The 18,829-nt window shown below is 48.5% G+C and overlaps 1 protein-coding gene across 2 annotated transcripts; it reads left to right on the top strand.

The window, feature by feature from the left end:
- Window positions 1-2,233: 2,233 nt before the first annotated feature.
- Window positions 2,234-17,626, top strand: LOC309524971 (tripartite motif-containing protein 10-like). Of its 2 annotated transcripts, none has more exons than XM_082210248.1 (8): window positions 2,234-2,852; window positions 3,272-3,687; window positions 5,134-5,229; window positions 6,843-7,073; window positions 7,580-7,602; window positions 13,316-13,434; window positions 15,472-15,501; window positions 16,125-17,626. In XM_082210248.1, the coding sequence occupies exons 2-8, from the start codon at window positions 3,286-3,288 to the stop codon at window positions 16,640-16,642; spliced, it is 1,419 nt and encodes a 472-aa protein (XP_082066374.1). In that variant the 5' UTR covers window positions 2,234-2,852; window positions 3,272-3,285; the 3' UTR covers window positions 16,643-17,626. The 2 variants fall into 2 exon arrangements, with proteins under 2 accessions (XP_082066374.1, XP_082066373.1); XM_082210247.1 differs by having other exon boundaries at window positions 3,245-3,687.
- Window positions 17,627-18,829: the final 1,203 nt, after the last annotated feature.

Here is an 18,829-nt window from a genome sequence, read left to right as displayed (position 1 = left end):
CTACACACACACACACACACACACACACACACACCCATGTGTTCATGGGTGGAAAGAAAAAAGTGAGGTCAGACAGACAATGAAATTCAAGGAATGTAGAAGGGCAGGTTTATGGAAATTAAACTATTATCCTTAACACTTTCCCAAACTTGGGGAACCCAGTGAGCCATAAAAGTAGGAGAGCAAAGAGCTTGAAGACAAAGAGCACTTAGTGGCAGAGCAGGTGATGCTGATGGCGGCGAATGAGGAGGTGGGAGAGATTGGGGGGGTGGAGATTCACTCGGGACAATGCCATTATCCAAGAGGCTGGGTTCTACAGCTTCTCTCTATAAAGTTTGAAATAAATAAGGACTGTTAGAAACTTTCCCTTGTCTTTATACTTTCTTGGGCTGCCATCTAACAGCACCCTAACAGGTGCAAATAGCCATGGGCACAAGTCTCTTGGGGTGGGGAGCCCACACAGAATACCAGTATGCCCAAGGGACCTGATCCAAGGAAGAAGCCAGCCAATCCATAAACAGGTTGGAGCTCAGAGTGGCCAGACTGGCCCTCCACTTTCAGATGTGATGGAATCTATAATCCCTATCAGCAGACCACATAGCAGACCTCCCAGGCGGAATGGAGCCTTCGCCAACAGGTTTTGCAGCAAATAGGGGATCACTTTGTCCTCCCAAGAGTGGACCTGTTTGCAAGTCCAGAAAACCAAAAGGTGGAGCTCTTCTCCTGGTTCAGGACCCAGGGAGCAATGGGCATGGATGCCCTGACTTCCTCTGGCTGCGGGTGGGCTCACAATGCCTTTGCACAGCCTTAATCCAGCTATTTCTCAGGCGAGTCAGATCTGCTTCACTGTGGTAGCTCTCTTCTGGCCATGGAGGGTCTAGTTCACAGAACTCATGGCCCCAGAACTCATGCTGGAGGACTTATCCACTGCGGGGAGGCCTTTTCCACCTGACCCGGAGGGCAGAATCCAGCCTCCATATTAAAAAATAATGCCGAAACAAACTCTTGGGTTGGGGCAGTGCTTAGGGTCTCCTTTTCAGGTCTCCGTTATTGGTTTTACTGCCCCAAATGTCTAAAATGCTTTAAAATGGCTTTTCATCTGTGGGTATTTAAATTTTATTGGAGGTGGCTCCAATACTTTGGCCACCTCATGAGAAGAGAAGACTCCCTGGAAAAGACCCTGATGTTGGGAAAGATGGAGGGCACAAGGAGAAGGGGACGAGATGGTTGGACAGTGTTCTCGAAGCTACAAACATGAGTTTGACCAAACTGCGGGAGGCAGTGGAAGACAGGAGTGCCTGGCGTGCTCGGGGGTCACGAAGAGGCGGACACGACTAAACAACTAAACAACAACATTTAAATTTTGGTTGTTTTGCTTTAAATGAGTGCAGGATGCGCCTGGGAAGAGAGGAGCTTGGGAGAAGGGGGGGGTAATTACAGTGCTTCAGAGTAGGGGGAAATACAGTGGTACCTCAGGTTAAGAACTTAATTCGTTCTGGAGGTCTATTCTTAACCTGAAACTGTTCGTAACCTGAAGCACCACTTCAGCTAATGGGGCCTCCTGCTGTCACCGCACGATTTCTGTTCTCATCCAAAGCAAAGTTCTCAACCCAAGGTACTATTTCTGGGTTAGTGGAGTCTGTAACCTGAAGCGTATGTAACCCGAAGTCCCACTGTATGGGGGAAATGGGGCAGGCTGGGTAAAGAGCACATGGCGTAGGCAGTTGGTAACAAGTGCTCCTGCGAAAGCCCTGACTGACCTCTGGAACATCCGAAGGGCTCTCTCCCACTTTGTGGAGCCCACTTGGCTCCCTGGTCTACTCCAGAGCTTAGGGCAAAGAAGCAAGCTAGGAGACAGCTCAAACACAACTGGAGGAAAGATCCTGTCAAATGTTATCAAAAATTGGAAAGGGCTCCCCACCAAGCCTACTGAGTGGCAGTGAAGGCAGACAAGAAAGGCATACTGCCATGGACTGACTGGATGAGGAGTGGTGGGAGACACGAGCTGGGGGACCCCTAAGAGAACCCCCAGGGGAAGAAAGCTCAGAGCTAGGGGAGTAGAGGTGGGATGACAATGGGTGGTCAGAGGGAGAAAAAGGAGTAGACAGTGGGGAGGAGGAGGAGGTGTCAGAAGCTGAAGGGGCAACAGGGCTTAGTGAGCAGGGAGAGTCTGCACCAGAGAGAAGTCCAGAATCAGAGGCAGAAGCGGGGGGGGGGGGGCAAGAAGAAGAGATCAGGCAGGCTGCTGGAGAAGCCAGGGAATCTTCCTCCTACTGTGACCAGTTCCCTTCCTCTTGATCTCCCAGAACACACAGAGGAACAGCCAGTCTATATCTGCATCAGGAACAATATGAGTGTGGCTGAAGTGTCAGGCAAAGTTCATGCTAGAAAGGCCAAAGCAGTTACTCATTAACCATTTACTGTAATATTTCTGATTTTAAAAAGCCTTCCATGCCTCCCCCCAAAGAAACTATGTCTTTGTTCTGTTTTGTATAAAGACGTCTCACACAAATGCTCAATTCAATAACGACGGAGAAGGGTGGTTTTCTTTCTTTCTTTCTTTCTTTCTTTCTTTCTTTCTTTCTTTCTTTCGGGTGGAGCAAAGATGAAGAGGAAATCAGTGATATTTGAGAAGTGAAGGGAGAGAGGGAGGAAGATGAGCATTCCCAGAAGCACCATTTAAGGCAACAGTTCCTGGTTGTAGTTACATCATGCACACTTCTCTGCCCTGTCGTAAAGAAAGGGCGAGGAAGCAACAGCAGGAATAGCCGACCGAGGAAAAAGGAAGCCTCAGAATTTCTCGTCGATCAGTCAGCCCAGCATCTTGGCAGCAAGAGAAAGCTAATCCAGGGGTGAGTATTTTACCACTAGACCCCAATTTATGGTCCCAGGCAGCTGGTTGCTCAGAAAGGGCTGTTTTCATTCAGTTCTCAGTGAACCTGCAGGGGTGTTTTAACCCTTGCCTTCGCCTTCACAATCCTGTGGAAAATAAGACATCCATACAGAAACTGTTCACCCCAGGCAAGAAACTTCTATTGCAGACCACAAAAAGGCCAAGTGTTTTTAAATTTTGTTTGTTCCACTAGGATGGTGGAGCTATTTAATCTATTTCACACACACAGTCTGGAGGCACTGTCACTCCTCACTGGAAGGATTTGGAAATGCTTATTGACCAATAGTTTCCCCCCCCCAACTGGCCTTTATCCTCTAGCTGCTTCTCATTTTGCTTTTTTTTTTTTTACAGCTGCCTCTTCTGTCAACAAAGCCGCAGACTCTCCACCCACCATGGCCTCCTATTCTCCATCCACAGATGTGGAGGATGAAGTTAAGTGCCCCATCTGCAGGGACTATCTGACAGACCCCGTGACCTTGGACTGCGGCCACAACTTCTGTCAGGGCTGCATCCAGAACTGCAGCGATAAATGGGAAGAAAAGGGTGCGGGGGACTTGGCGTGTCCTGTCTGCAGAGCCAAGATCCAGAAAGGGAATTTCCGTCCCAATTGGGACCTGGCAAATATATCAGAAAAGTTTAAACTCCGAGGAAAGGAGCTATGTGAGAAACACAAGGAAAGACTCCACCTGTTCTGCAGAGATGATAAAGAATTGGTGTGCATGTTTTGTGAACGTTCCCCGGAACATGAATCGCACACGGTGGTCCTCAAGGAAGAAGTTGTCCAGGAATACAAGGTACGAAGTCATCTTTGCACTTGGTCACTGACTCCTTCCTCCTCCCCACCGTGCGTTCTCTTTGCAGAATATTGTCTCAATGTGTCTGGAAAGCAACTCCCAATGCAAGGGAGCTTCTAGTTTTCTGTAGGTAGTGGCCTCGGTCCAGTATACCTGAAGGAGCGTCTCCACCTCCATCGTTCTGCCCGGACACTGAGGTCCAGCGCCGAGGGCCTTCTGGCGGTTCCCTTGCTGTGAGAAGCCAAGTTACAGGGAACCAGGCAGAGGGCTTTCTCGGTAGTGGCGCCCGCCCTGTGGAACGCCCTCCCACCAAATGTCAAAGAGAAAAATAACTACCAAACTTTTAGAAGACATCTAAAGGCAGCCCTGTTTAGGGAAGCTTTTAATGTTTAATAGGTTATTGTATTTTAGTGTTTTGTTGGAAGCTGCCCAGAGTGGCTGGGGAATCCCAGCCAGATGGGCGGGGTATAAATAATTAACAACAATAATAATAATTATAGTGGGGGCTCCCATCTTTCCCCTAAAAAAATTTCTGTATTAAGGGATTCTTTGTTTTGACATTTCCTGGAACATTTTGTAAAGGATAGTTTCATCCCAAGGGGTGAAGAACAAGGTAACACCTTTCTCCTCATTGCAAACACAGCAGCTGTGCAGTCTGACAGGAGAATCTTAGGGTTCATCCACACTTATGCTCAGTGGCGTAGTAACGTCAGGCGGTACCCAGTGCGAAAATTTATTGTCACCCCGCCCCGCCCCCCCACATTGAAATTATTAAAAGAAGGAAAAATAAGATACTTATAGTTGCAGGTGTTATTTTCTGGTTTATTTACTTAACATTGTAGGCAAAATCACTTAAAACCCCTTTTTCCGAACTTTGTTCTCTGCAAATTTTGAAATCACATCATCAAAATCAATTCCTTTCGCTACTTTGTTTTCAATTGACAAGATGGCTAAGCCAGAGATCCGAGCTTGACTCATACTGGACCCAAGATAGCTCTTGATTAATTTTAGTTTTGAAAAACTCCTCTCACATGATGTTTAGCAATGTAAACTGAACTTTAGATTACTTCATAATTTGAATTAAGGCTGAAAGCAAACAGGAAATTGCCCTAAAAATGGCAATTATACATATATTTGTATTTACCTTTTAGGCTCTGTGCCTGTTTCAGCAATTCACATAAGCCTCTAGTAAAAATACCATTTATAGAAATAGCAGGAGTTATACAAACGGGTCTTACTCAAAAATGACAGAAAGCACTTTGCAACTACTCACTTAAAACCTAGGATTGCATCCTCTGCAAGGAGACAGAGCAGCTTCAAGCCTATCACTCTTCCTAAGCGCAGGGCCGACCTTGTTCCCAGGCGCTTGAATGCATGGCGGAAAATAAGCATATCGCCCACCTTTACTCTCTCCAAATCAATCCTGAGTTTTTGTTTTCTCTTCAGAATGTGATGGATAGTTGCCTGGAGAATCTGCTGGAGGAGAAAGAGAAAATTCTGTTAAAAAAAGCAGCGGTGAAAAGAGAAAGCGAAGACCTTCTCGTAAGTGACCTGGACCAGGGAAGGAGGACATAAACCATCACCCTCATATTGAGAAACTTCATGTAAAATGCAGAGAAACAAAAGCCAAGAGGCAGCCCAAGTCCTCAGAACACATGTCCTTTGGAAAGGCCTCATCTCTCCTAAAAGTGGGAGTTAGGCCCACTGAACGCAGTGTGACTTTCTTCTGACTGCACTGGCTACGAATTAGTTTCCGGGCCCAATTCAAAGTGCTGGTTTTAACCTATAAAGCGCCTCGGCAACATCCAAAGGCCCCAATCCTCAAGGCGCTGGGGTGGATTGCAGAGTCAGGCCCAGGCTGCCACCAGGGGGCAGCAAAAAAGCAGCTCCGGCTCACCCAGCCCTACCCATTGCCACCCCACCATCACATTTACCTGACATGGGGGTTCTGGATTGTGGGCTCTATTGGTGGAAATGGGAGCCTCAGCCATCGCCCCCTCCTGCCAGGAAAAAACCAGGACTACTCCAAGAAAACGCACATGGCAAAAAGGAGTTCCAGGCCCTGGTGGGCACCCCCTTACCCACTTGGGATTGGCCAAGCGAATAGCCAGCCAATCAGGATTTTCTTGCTTCACTTTTCACTTCCCTCTGTGGCCCCCTAGTCTCTTGCTGTGGCCCCCCATTTATGCATTTTTCACCTTTGGCCCCCTTAGAATATCATGGGGGCCCCGGTGGGGGAACACTGCTTTACACCACCAGCCCTTTCTGGGTCAAATTACTTGTTACAATCCTTGGCGTTTTACTCCCAACGCTTCCCACCCAGTTTAGAAGTCTCAGAGTCAGCATCTTCCAGCCAGTGTGGTGTAGTGGTTAAGAGCGGTAGTCTCGTAATCTGGTGAACCGCGTTCGCTTCCCCGCTCCTCCACCTGCAGCTGCTGGGTGACCTTAGGCCAGTCACACTTCTCTGAAGTCTCTCAGCCCCACTCACCTCACAGAGTGTTTGTTGTGGGGGAGGAAGGGAAAGGAGAATGTTAGCCGCTTTGAGACTCCTTAAAGGGAGTGAAAGCCGGGATATCAAATCCAAACTCCTCCTCTTCTTCTTCTTCTTCTTCTCATCGTGCCTTTAATAATAATAATAAATTTTATTTTTATTTATACCCTGACCTCCCCAGCCAAAGCCGGGCTCAGGGCGGCTAACACCAGTAAAATTACAATTTAAAATGCAGCCTCATTTTAAAAGTAGCCCATAGATCAAACCCATAAGGGGAGGGAAACATAAGGGCCAGACTGAGTCCAAACCAAAGGCCAGGCGGAACAGCTCTGTCTTGCAGGCCCTGTGGAAAGATGTCAAGTCCCGCAGGGCCCTAGTCTCTTGTGACAGAGCGTTCCACCAAGTTGGGGCCAGGACTGAAAAGGCCCTGGCCCTAGTTGAGACCAATCTAACCACCTTGCGATTTGGGACCTCCAAAGTGTTGTCATTTGTGGACCTTAAGGTCCTCCGCGGGGCATACCAGGAGAGGCGTTCCCGTAGGCTTTGAGAAGCCAGAGTTGCCCTTCCTGTGGAATTCTCTCAACACCCCTCTATTCTGCGAAGATTGGACACAAATAGAGATGCTGAATTCCTTTCCTCTTCTTTTTTATTCTGCTTATTGCAGAAATTAACAGAAACGGAGAGGCAAAAGGCAGCCAATGAGTTCAGGCAATTGCGCCAGTTTCTCAAAAAGCAAGAGAAGCGCCTGCTGAATCAGATGGAGAAGGTGGAGAAGGAGATTGCAGCAAAAAGGGATCAGCTCATGGACCAGCTCTCTGAGGAACTCTCCTCTCTTCAAAGGATCATCCAGGAGATTGAGGAGAAATGCCAGCAGCCGGGAAGTGAACTCCTCCGGGTAAGGCTGTGGCAGAAGCAGCTGAAAGTGTGTTTGTAAGGGAATTATTATCATTTTGGGAAGTTTTTAAAGATTTGATGTTTCCTTATTTATAGATATAAATATATATATATATTCTGTTGGAATATATATATTTGGTTGCCAGGGCTGTTCTATAGAGGAGCAGGGTGACCCTCGAGTTCCCTTCAACTCTACAATTCTACGATTCTATGGGAGCTTCTTTCCATTGTTTTCCAAATGTGGGTTTTCTCTCTTATGTTGCATGAAAAACTGGGAAGTTTCCCTGCAGATTTTAAAAGTGGGAGCAGCTTTGTTCTATTCATTTGCATCTAATAGTTCACCTTTCACTGCGTCAAAATGGAGCCATTTTGTCTGTTGACAATAGTCTCGTGAATATCTCCTCCATGGGAAACCCACAGCGCCAAAGGGCCAGAGCGAATCCTATCCTGGGTCTATCTTGTGGAAGGCACTGATTTCCCTTCTTCTCTCCCTCTTTTTCTCTCTAGGATGTGAGAAGCACCTTGCAGAGGTAAGTGGGTCCTTCTCTATTAAGTTGTGAGTTGACATAGCAGCCGGCACAGCGATTTCTTCAAGTAGCTCTTTTATTCTGGTAAGCTGGAAATAAACTGACTGCGAACAGCTCAGCCGGCCTGTATTTATAGTCAGCCGGCTGTCAACATTGTAACCATAACAGCTCAGAGTTCCCGCCTAAAATAACGGACGCGGACCTGAGTGAAAACTATCTACAGACCTGAGTGAAAACTATATACAATATCCCCCTGTTGGCCCAGGGTGAACTACACTACATAACACCCCTCCCCACCGAGATAAGGCGTTAGTTACAATCGTAATGGTTTCCTTATATACAGCACTACGCGTAATGGTTCAATTAGGCACAAAAGCATATCGGTTACATTTCCCCTACTTAGACCAACAGTGATACCTGTCCAACAACATAGTCCTTTAAATAAGTTGGGCGCTTGGAAACTCTGCCAGACCGCCGGGGACTGGTAGCCAAGTCCGGAGAGCCACACAGTTCTCGCTGAGGCTGTGGTGCGACCCTAGGTGGCGTTGGAACCAACTCCCCTGGATCCGCTGCTGTGGGTGGAGCCTCCGCAAGTGGAGTGGTCTGAGTCTGTTCTGAAACGGCTTGGTTCGGCTCCACGCTGGCAGTTTGCGAGGGTGGTGTAGGTGGGGCCTCGCCATCTGTACGTGTCTCTTCTGGAGCCGCAAGCGCAGTTGGGGGCACTTCGGTAGTGTCCACGTCCCCAACCCTGCGCCTAAGCTGGTCTATGTGCCGTCGCCACAAGCGTCCGTCTTCGAGTGCCACCTGGTATGAGCGAGGTCCAGTGACTCCCACTACTGTGGCTGGCACCCAAGGAATGTCCCCCACATAGTTCCGGGCAAAGACCTGGTTTCCTGGGACAAATGACCGTGGTGCGTTGGCACAGCCTGGGGGTTCAGCCACGGCAAAGTCTGGGTGTAGCCGGTCGAGCGGTGACCTGAGGCGGCGGCCCATAAGCAGTTCAGCAGGGCTCCTCCCTGTGGCCGCATGAGGGGTGATGTGTTGCATGAACAAGTATTCGGCGACCCGCTCATGCCAGTCTCCCCGGTCCAGGCGCGCCAGTGCCTCTTTTGTCGAGCGCACCATTCTTTCTGCTTGCCCGTTGCTGGATGGATGAAAAGGTGCCGTTAGGGCATGGCGGATGCCCAGTCCCAAAAGATACCGCTCAAACGTGCCTGACGTGAACTGCGGTCCGTTGTCAGAGACCAGGACATCAGGACACCCATGCGTTGCAAACAGGCCTCGCAGCACCCGGATGACAGCTTCGGTAGTGGTGGAGGGCATCAGGGCGACCTCCAGCCATTTGGAATAGGCGTCCACCACTACCATAAAGGTCCGGCCGTGAAAGGGGCCAGCCAGATCGATGTGCACCCTCGACCAGGGTGTCTTTGGCGTCTCCCAGGTGTGTCCCTTAGCTGCCGGTGGTGCAGGCCTCGACTCTTGGCACGCTTGGCAGGCGGACACCCAGGCAGTGATGGCATCGTCCATATTAGGCCACCAGACGTAACACCGAGCCAACGCCTTCATTTTGACAATTCCCGGGTGGCCAACGTGCAGAGCCTCCAGGACGCGCTGACGGAGTCCCTGGGGAATCACGACGCGGTCTCCCCACAGCAGACAGCCGCGATGAGCTGAGAGTTCATGTTGTCTGGTTGCGAAGGGCTGTAACTCCGATGCAAAAGGCCCTTGTGGCCACCCCCTCCACACCCAGTTGAGCACCCGGCTGATGGTGCGATCCTGGGCAGACGCGGAGGCCACAGTGGCAGCCGATACAGGCGCTGTCGGAAGATCCTCAATCAGAAGGAGCGATGAAGCTGGAGCCGGGTCTTCCACAAATGCTGGAAGAGGGCAACGGCTGAGGGCGTCGGCATGGCCCATCGATTTCCCCGGGCGATGGATGAGCTGGTAGTGGTAGGCAGCCAGGAAAACAGTCCATCGCAGCATGCGTGGTGAGAGGACCGGTGGAGTTGGTCGATCACCGGCGAGGAGGCCCAGGAGTGGCTTGTGGTCAGTGATGAGGTCAAAAGTCCTGCCATAGAGGTATTCATGGAACCTCTTCACTCCAGCCACAAGTGCCAATGCCTCCTTGTCGAGCTGGCTGTAATTCCGTTCCGTCGGAGATAGTGTCCTGGAAAAGTAGGCGAGCGGTGCTTCTCTTCCATCTGGAAAACGGTGACTAAGGACAGCACCGATGCCAAAAGGTGAGGCGTCGCAGGCAAGGACCAGCGGCCTGGATTCACTGTACTGTACCAGCACACTGTCTGAAGAAAGGAGAGCCTTGACCGCGTTGAAGGCCGCCGTCTCCCGATGACCCCAGGACCAAGGCGTCTTAGTGCTAAGGAGTCGGTGAAGAGGCTCAGCCACTGTGGCTTTGTGGGGCAGGAACATGTTATAAAAGTTCAGCAGCCCCAGGAATGCCTGCAACTCCGTTTTGTTTTTTGGGGTGGGGGCCTGCTGGATAGCGCGGATCTTGGATGTGGTTGGATGAAGGCCGGAGGCATCGATAAGATAGCCCAGGAACTCCACCTGTGGAACGGCGATCTGGCACTTCTCCCTCTTTACCTTGAGCCCGGCCTCCTGGAACCTGGTCAGCACGGCACGGAGGCGCTCGAACAGCTGCTGGTGTGAGTCTGCAGACACCAAGACGTCATCAAAATATGGTACCACGCCCGGAAGCCCTTGCAGGAGACGCTCCATAAGGCTTTGGAAGATGCCAGGAGCCACACTCACCCCGAACTGCAACCGGCGGCAACGGAATGCCCCCCGGTGGGTGACGATTGTCTGGGCCTCAGCAGTGGCATCATCGACAGGCAGTTGTTGATAGGCTTGGGCAAGGTCCAGCTTAGCGAAGATCTTACCCTCACCCAGGGAATGCAGCAGGTGGTGGACAACAGGAACCGGATAAGCGTGCTGCTGAAGTGCCTTGTTAATCGTGCACTTGTAGTCAGCGCAGATTCTCACCGACCCATCTGGCTTGACAGGCGTGACGATGGGGGTTTCCCACTTTGCGTGGTCAACCGGCTCCAAAACTCCTTGGGCGATCAGTTTGTCCAGTTGTTCGTCCACCTTAGCCTTGAGAGCAAAGGGAACCCGGCGTGGTTTTAGCTTGATGGGGGCGACTTGTGGATCAAGGCTAAAGGAGATGGGCGTACCTGTATATTGCCCCAAGGTGCCGTCAAAAACCTCGGCAAAGTCTTTGACCAGACCCTCAGTCTCTGTGTTAGAGATGCAGTTGATGCCGGTGATTTCCAGGCCGAGGGCATCAAACCAGTCTAGCCCTAGGAGGCTTGGCCGCTGACCTTCGACCACCACCAACCGGAGCAGGCCCGAAAAATCCTTGAAGGCGATCCGGAACCGGCCAACGCCTACCACGGGAATGTCGTTTCCCTGGTAGTCTCTCAGGTGTACGCGGTGAGAGTCGAGTTGCCTTTTGGACACTCTGGGTACCAGTCTTTTGAGGGTGCTCCATGACACGATGGACAGGGCAGACCCGGTGTCGATCTCCATGTCACATGGAGCTCCTTCAATGAGCACCGTGACGTTCAGCTTGCGTCGCGTCGACGAGTCGGTTTGGCCAATCGTGGTTCCAGACGGGCAGCGGCAGTTGGTGAGAGCGAAACAACTTCCCTTGGCAGACTGGCGTGAAGACTTGGACTTGTGAGTCGATGAAGGGGGGGTGTCAGACGGAGCCGATCGGCAGACCTTAGCGATGTGGCCCCTTCTGGAACACTTCCTACAGATGGCGTCTCTGAATCGACACTTGGCACGGGAATGGTTGCCTCCGCAGCCAGCACATTCCGGTTGGCCCTTGGAGTTCTGTTGGAACTTCCTGCGCTCCCGCTTTGTCTGGTGCAAATCATCGTCTTCACTGGAGGATGCCTCATCACTGCTGGCCTCTTCATGATGCACCGGAACTGGCTCCCTAGCAAGACGCGGGGTGCTGGACTTGCGGATCTCCTGAGCGGAGCGTTCAGCAGCTTCTGAGGCCACAGCCTCCTCAATGGCTTTCTGTAGCGTGAGGTCTGGCTTGGCTAGGAGACGCCGTTGCAGATGGATGTCCCGGACCCCGCAGACGATTCGATCCATCAGGGCATCGTCTAAGTCTCGGAACTCACAGTGCATTGCAGCCTGTCGCAGGGCGGTGGTGTAGTTGTTGATTGACTCCCCCTCTGCCTGGTTCCGGTGGTAGAACGCATGGCGGGCAGCAATCTTGGACGGCTTTGGTGCGTAGTGGCTGCGGAGCTTCTCTTGGATTGTGTCCCATGGTGTTTCCTGGACTGCTTCAGGCGCAACCAATGCTCGGGCCGTCTCAAACACCTCAGGCCCACAGAGGCTGAGGAATAGGCCCCGCTTCCGATCCTTTGATACTGCTGTCAGCTCGTTGGCTTGGAGGTAGCAGTCGAACCGAGCGAGGTAGGAGTCCCATGATTCAGATGCTGGCGCAAACGGCGGTAGAGGCACAAGTGAAGCCATGATTCCGATGCCGGCGTGAAAGATTCTCATTTCCAGTTGCTTCCCCTCATGAGGCTGGGAAGGGTCCAGGAGCCCAGTACATAAAACCTGCCCCTCCAGGCTCCAAGGGAGAGAGAGGGGGACTCCCCACACCTGCAGCATTTCGCAGGTAACTACAGGAGCCCTCTTTTGAACCCCTCAGGTCCAACCTGTTTTTCTGCTCCTTTGTTCTCTTTGTCAGAAAATGACAAAGAATAGAAAACATCTTTTAAGAGCCAGGCAAAATCCTTTCAGTTTTTTCTAGACTTTTAAACTTCTTCTTAGATACCCTTACATATACTTTTAAGATGGTGGGAGTTGTCTTCTGTAGCCCACTCTGTTATTTCTCGAAGTGCTTTTTCGAGTTGCATTTGATTCCAAATGTTGAATTTTAACAAATGGTTAGAGCAGCCAAAAGGCATAATCAAGGCAAAAATGAACTGAGCAATGGGTTGAAAAGAGGGCAAGAATGGCCCAGTGCCAAGGAATGGGTGATGGAATGAAATATGCAATGTGTTGTCAATACAGTGGTACCTCGGGTTGAGAACTTAATTCATTCTGGAGGTACGTTCTTAACCTGAAACTGTTCTTAACCTGAGGTACCACTTTAGCTAATGGGGCCTCCCGCTGACGCCATGCCACCACTGCACAATTTCTGTTCTCATCCTGAAGCAAAGTTCTTAACCTGAGATACTCCTTCCGGTTAGCAGAGTCTGTAACCTGAAGCGTCTGTAACCTGAAGCGTCTGTAACCCGAGGTACCACTGTACATTCAGATAATTTATGCCCTTTTAGGGTTGCCATGTTTCAAAAAATTAAAATCCGGATGCAGAAGTTGTTGGGCTTTTTTTGGGCAAAGTTGTTGAGCTATGTCTGGAAAATTTCAGACGTATGGCAACCCTATGCCCGTTGCATGTTATAGGCAATGCTGCAAAGCTAGAAACAGAGAAACTCTGAGCATAATGGTATCACTTAACGTTTCTTTTTACTGGCATAGATGTAAGTGGAAAGACTCAGAGACCGTGTTCTGGCCCCCAGGCTTTGGCGTCCATAATCTCCTCCATCCCTCTGGGCCTCAATCCCTCTGTGCTTGCCTCTCCCTCTTGGCTTTCTAGCAGTTCCTTCCTCCTCTCAATTCCTTTGCATTCCTTGGAGTTGGGTGGTTTAAAATTGTTTTTCTCCACCAGATATGAGAAAAGAGAGAGACTAGGGAATCCAGTGGATCTCCCTCCAGAGCTGAAGAAAAGGATCTCGCAATTCTGTGCTACAAATCCCCTTCTGCAGGGTGACATGAAGCAGTTCAAAGGTAATGAATAATGACGGTGAGGATTTTATGCTAGGTATTGTATAAGTCTGAAAATGAGCATGCCAGACTCTTCATTATATTTTGTTCTTGCCAAATAGTGGCACCAGCAGAGCTTCCTTCTTTTCAGCTTAGTCATCATTCCCCCGCCCCTGCAACTACCCATTGCCCCATTTATATTGCCATTCTCGTCCTCTGAGGCTGGAATGGTAACCGCCACAAATGCACCAGGGTGTATTGTATTGTAAAGTCCTGAGTTTTTGTTCCAACATGTTTCTGTTCATAACTATATGGAATCTCCTTTGCGTATTGTTGCCAATCTACACAATCAGGAGTGGTCCTTTGGGAGGTTCTCAGAGTTTGCTTGGGCTTCACAACAATCACCTATTACCCTCCTGAGGCATCTCCTCCTCCTCAGACTCACACCTGCATCTGCTCTATATCTATCATCTATCATCTATCTATCATCTATCTATCTATCTATCTATCTATCTATCTATCTATCATCTATCTATCTATCTATTATTTTTATACCACTCCTTCATTATTAGATCTCAGGGCAAATCACAGAATGAAAAAATCTAGTGCTGCAACCATCTTGGTCTCACAAGAGATTCCACATTTCACTGGAGAAGTAAGGGGACATTCCAAACAGCCTCTACCTAAGTGTTGGTTTGAAAGAATCCCAAACCCCCAAAATGCTTTTATCCACTTTCAAACAAGAACCAAAACCACAATGTAGACTACATTAAGGCCATAAAAATAGAACACAGTGCAAGCAGTGCTGAAGTTAATGTCTATATTTAACTGAGTTCTCCGCCTTCTGTGATTGAGATCCAGATAGACCATATAGAAATTTGAGTACGGAAGTGTTACTGCTTGCAAAACAAAGGAAGAGAAACCATAACCTTTCCAAACTGACCTCATTTGGCAAACCTGCGTATCTGACCACCCCAACAGAGCTGTGTCGTGTGCTCTGAGAGGGCAACGTCCCATATATGATCCTACCAGCCTTTGATGCAAAAACCATCTCTAGAGTTCCAGGGCAATGCTACTGGAAATTAAATTCAGTGAGGCAGGACTTCATACCCTCCAACATTTCTCCGATGAAAATAGGGATGTCCCAAGGAAAAGCAGGACAAATCAGAAACCTGGACAGCTTCTGTAAATCCAGGACTGTCCCTGGAAACTAGGGACTCTTAGAAGGTCTGGGACTTCCTTTTGCTTAAGAGCTTTGCCAATTCTGCCTCTGCAAGTTTAGCTTCTTGTTATGTTAAAAAATTGCGGCTTTAATAACCCCCACCATTGGAACCACCAGTGTACTTGGGGCAGATGTGAGGCTGTGGCCAGCTCCCCTTTGTATTCCTGCCAAAGACTGGTACTGCAGAGCTTATGCACCACTATTGATCCTACTTTGAACTATGAGGTTCATAGACAATCTTTTCTAGTATGATTTATTATTTCTGTGTTTTACATTTTTAATTATCTTAATCTGTTCCCCATATGAACTACCCTGATATATTCTGGTAAAGGGCAGTATATATACATTATTGTTATTGTTTTATTATTATTATTATTATTATTATTATTATTATTATTATTATTATTATTCACACCCTGGCCAGCACTTTCTTGATCTCCTGCCCTCAGGCAGAAGATATAGAAGCATGATTAGTCGCACCAACAGGGTAAAGAACAGCTTCTATCCATGGACTGTTAGGCTGCTGAATGAAAAGATAACAACAGGGCAACTGACTTTCAGGTTTGGTGTGTCAGTAAACGAGGGGAATTAAGACTAAGAGAGCTGAGTGGGGGTGCTTGTATAATCTCACTGTATACAAGTTGTACAAGTGACAATAAAGTATTTCAATTTCTATTTCTGTTTCAATTATTATTATTAGTTTTTTATAAAAATATTTGTTCAACTTAATTTCTTTAACTTTAAATAAACAATATGCATTATGTTATTAAGTCATATTCTTGTGACAAGATTTACCAGAGGTCCAACACTGTAAACTTTCTATCTTCTTCCTTCTTCAGACACTGTATTCCTCAGACTGGCTCAGAAAGGTGAATTTCCAATGGAAGACCAAATTCACAGAGGGGATGGGAAATGTTGTTTTATTGGGTTTAAACAGCCCGTCCCCCAGACCTTGGAACAATCAGTAGCTTAACTTGAGTGAATTGCATTGTTGTGATGTTGCAGCCATCATAGCATCCGATTCCTGGATCCACTCACACAAAAAAGGAAAGTAAACCTTTTCTGGGTCATTTGAGATACCTGGATTGACAGGAGGGGTACAGCATAAATAATGTTATTATTTTGTTTCTTTATTACATTTATCAATCTCTTTATACAGAGAAAATATCTCAAAACAACTTGAGCAAATAAAATACACAATGTAAAAGTCAGAAAAAGTCAGAAAATGTAAGACAATGAACAGAATATACAAAATGTTCATCCAGCAACATATATTAAATAAGGGGGTGGGGAGCCTAATTAAAAAAGACAGCAAAAAGGGCATTTATCGTCTGGAGGAAGGAGAGGAGGGTCCCAATCCTGAATGCAATGCAATGAAGTCCTATTTCATGAGAGAGGGAACCTGGTTCTTGGGTTTTGTCTTGGATTGGTGTGTCCTCTCTTTCCGCAGATTCTGCCTCTTTTCCTTACGCCTCATCTCTCTCCCCAACAGCAAATGTCACTCTGGATCCAGCCACAGCTTATCCTCGGCTTGTCCTGTCTGAGGACTGCAAAAGCGTGAGATGGCGAGACGAGTATCAACACCTGCCCAACAATTCTGAGAGGTTCTACAGCGATCCTGCTGTGCTGGGACGTGAGGGCTTCACCAAAGGCAGCCATTACTGGGAAGTCATTGTGGGAAGTGAGGAGATGTGGGCTCTTGGGGTTGCCAGGAAGTCAGTGAGGAGAAAGGGCTGCTTAGCCTTAAGTCCTGAAGGAGGCGTCTGGGCTGTGGGGAAGAGGGGAGGTTGGTACAGTGCCTTCAACCCCCCTGACAACCCTCCACTGTCCCTGAGCAACAAGCCCAAGCGGATCCGAGTGACTCTGAACTATGATGGGAGGGAGGTGTCTTTCTTCGATGCCGACACAGGAGCCCATCTCTACACCTTCCTAGGAGCCTCGTTCTCTGGAGAGATGCTCCTCCCTTTCTTTTGGCTGTCAGGAAACAAAACCCAACTTAGGATGGCTTAAGACTTAAGGGGACCAAATCTACCTCTCAGGCCCAGCAGGCGCTTCTCTCCAGAGCAAAATGATTGCTCTAAAAGGGAACGTTTATTTGCAAAGAGCTATGTTGACATCTTTGTAGAGGTCCTTGGAGAGGATTCATTCCAGCCACAGTCAGCAGTTCATTGTCTTCTGGATCAGTGTCTTAATCCTTTTCTAATAAATAAATAAATAAATAAATAAATAAATATTTTATTTATACCCCACCCTGCCCAGCCAAGACTGGGATCAGGGCGGCTAACAACCAATAATAAAAACAAGTTGATTAAAATACAATTTAAAAAACAAGATTAAAATACAACATAAAAAAATTAGGATACAGCCTCTTCACAGGAAGAAAAAGGAAAAAGAAAGAGGGGGAGGGAATCAAACTGATTCTAAGCCAAAGGCCAGGTGGAACAACTCTGTCTTACAGGCCCTGCGGAAAGATATCAGATCCTGCAGGGCCATGGTCTTACGAGGCAGAGCGCTCCACCAGGCCGGAGCCAGTGTTGAGAAGGCCCTGGTTCTGGTTAAAGCCAATCTAACTTCCTTAGGGCCCGGGACCACTAGGGTGTTGCTATTTATGGATCTTAAGGTCCTCCGTGGGGCATACCAGGAGAGTATTGTAGATTCTGTATATCACAGAATAGTCATTGAGGTGTCCCCAGATGTTGTTGTCCAGTTCCCATCAGCTTCAGCCAGCAGGGCTGACAGTCAAGGATGATGGAAGCTGTAATCTGGACCTCACCACCTGGACTCTGCTGCCCTATATCCTTCCCATTGAAACAACCATGAATATAAATTTTGGACGCTATAGATTTATCCTGGTATGGTGCATGCAATGTCTTTTGTTTTGCAGCTGTGTGATTTGTGCTCATATTGTATTGTGGTGGCCATTGGCTATAAACAATAAAATTTATAGATAGATTGAACTGCAAAAATAAGTAATAAAATAGTAAAACAATTTTATTTTTTGGTCCTCACTCCAAAATGGTGTGTCTCCTTGTGCTTTTGTTTATATTGGTGGGGGTGGAGGAGAAGTATGATGGCCAAAACCTCTCCCCTCCTCTGCTAAATGGATGCAGGAGACCAGAGGCAGCGAATGAAAAAGCAGGGAAAGACAGACCCTCCAAGTGCCACTATTTTCCAGGGATGTCCCTGATTTAGAGACACTGTCCTGGTTTCTGATTTGATCCCAGAATGAGAGAGGTTTCTGATTTGATCCCAGAAGGAGAGTCCACCACTTCTTGTGTTGCAGAGTCCACTGCCTCTTGAGGCAAAACAGAAAATGGTGATCACCTGCTACTGCTGCTGAAGTTATCACCCACTGAAGCTGCTGCCCGAGGGGGTGAAAAAAGGAGGCTAGAGAGCAGCAGGGGAGGAGGCAGGCAACAGGAGGCAGTGAGGAAAGCAGCATCCCTGGAGCTTGGACCTGCGGCCCCTCCCTTACTGTCCCCCAATCTGCCCTCTGAGGCAACTGCCTCACGGGTGAACTGGGCCCTGCTACTAGCTGGTTGCAGTATTTTTATTTCAAAAAGCATCTCTTGCGCAGAAGAGCTGTCTTTAGAAATAAATGCTCAGTTGCTTTCTCCCAGCCCTCCTGGCTCTTTCCACTTCTGTCCTGCTCTTAGCCTCCATTTCTCAGACTTTCTGCACACCCAGAGTTTTGCCCCTCCTGCTGCCCAACAGGGCCTGATCTCAATATCCTTTCGATGCCATTGGCCAGGGGATCCTCTGGGGTCGGCCCTGTGGGGCATGTACTGAATGCACTCACAGTTTCACAGCAGTTACCTCCAGGGTTGGTTGCAAGCAGCAGCTTCAGGGGAGCTGCTCTTCAGCCCCTTGGAATCTGGGTTCCACAGGGCACTTATCCCAATGCTATTAGACATCTATAGCAGGGATGGGGAACCGTTTTTGATCTGAAGAACGGCATTCCCCTCTGAGCAACCTTCCGCTGGTCACATGCCAACAGCGGGAGTGTCCAAGTGGCAAAAGTGGGAGGAGCAACTAATGTAAACTTTACCTTTGCAGCTTTCCAGAGACGCAAGAGACATCATGAGTTCAAGAAGACATTCCAGTCGGGCGAGAAAACAAGTGGGGAGCAAAGCAAGGGTGCATCCTGGCGGTGGGATTCCGAGGGTGAGAGAGGTACCCTACCCCTGGTTTATACAA

This window comes from Podarcis vaucheri, assembly GCF_965113315.1.
Source record: "Podarcis vaucheri genome assembly, chromosome: 2".
Lineage (NCBI taxonomy): Eukaryota > Metazoa > Chordata > Lepidosauria > Squamata > Lacertidae > Podarcis > Podarcis vaucheri.
This window is presented reverse-complemented; position numbering and strand designations above follow the sequence as displayed.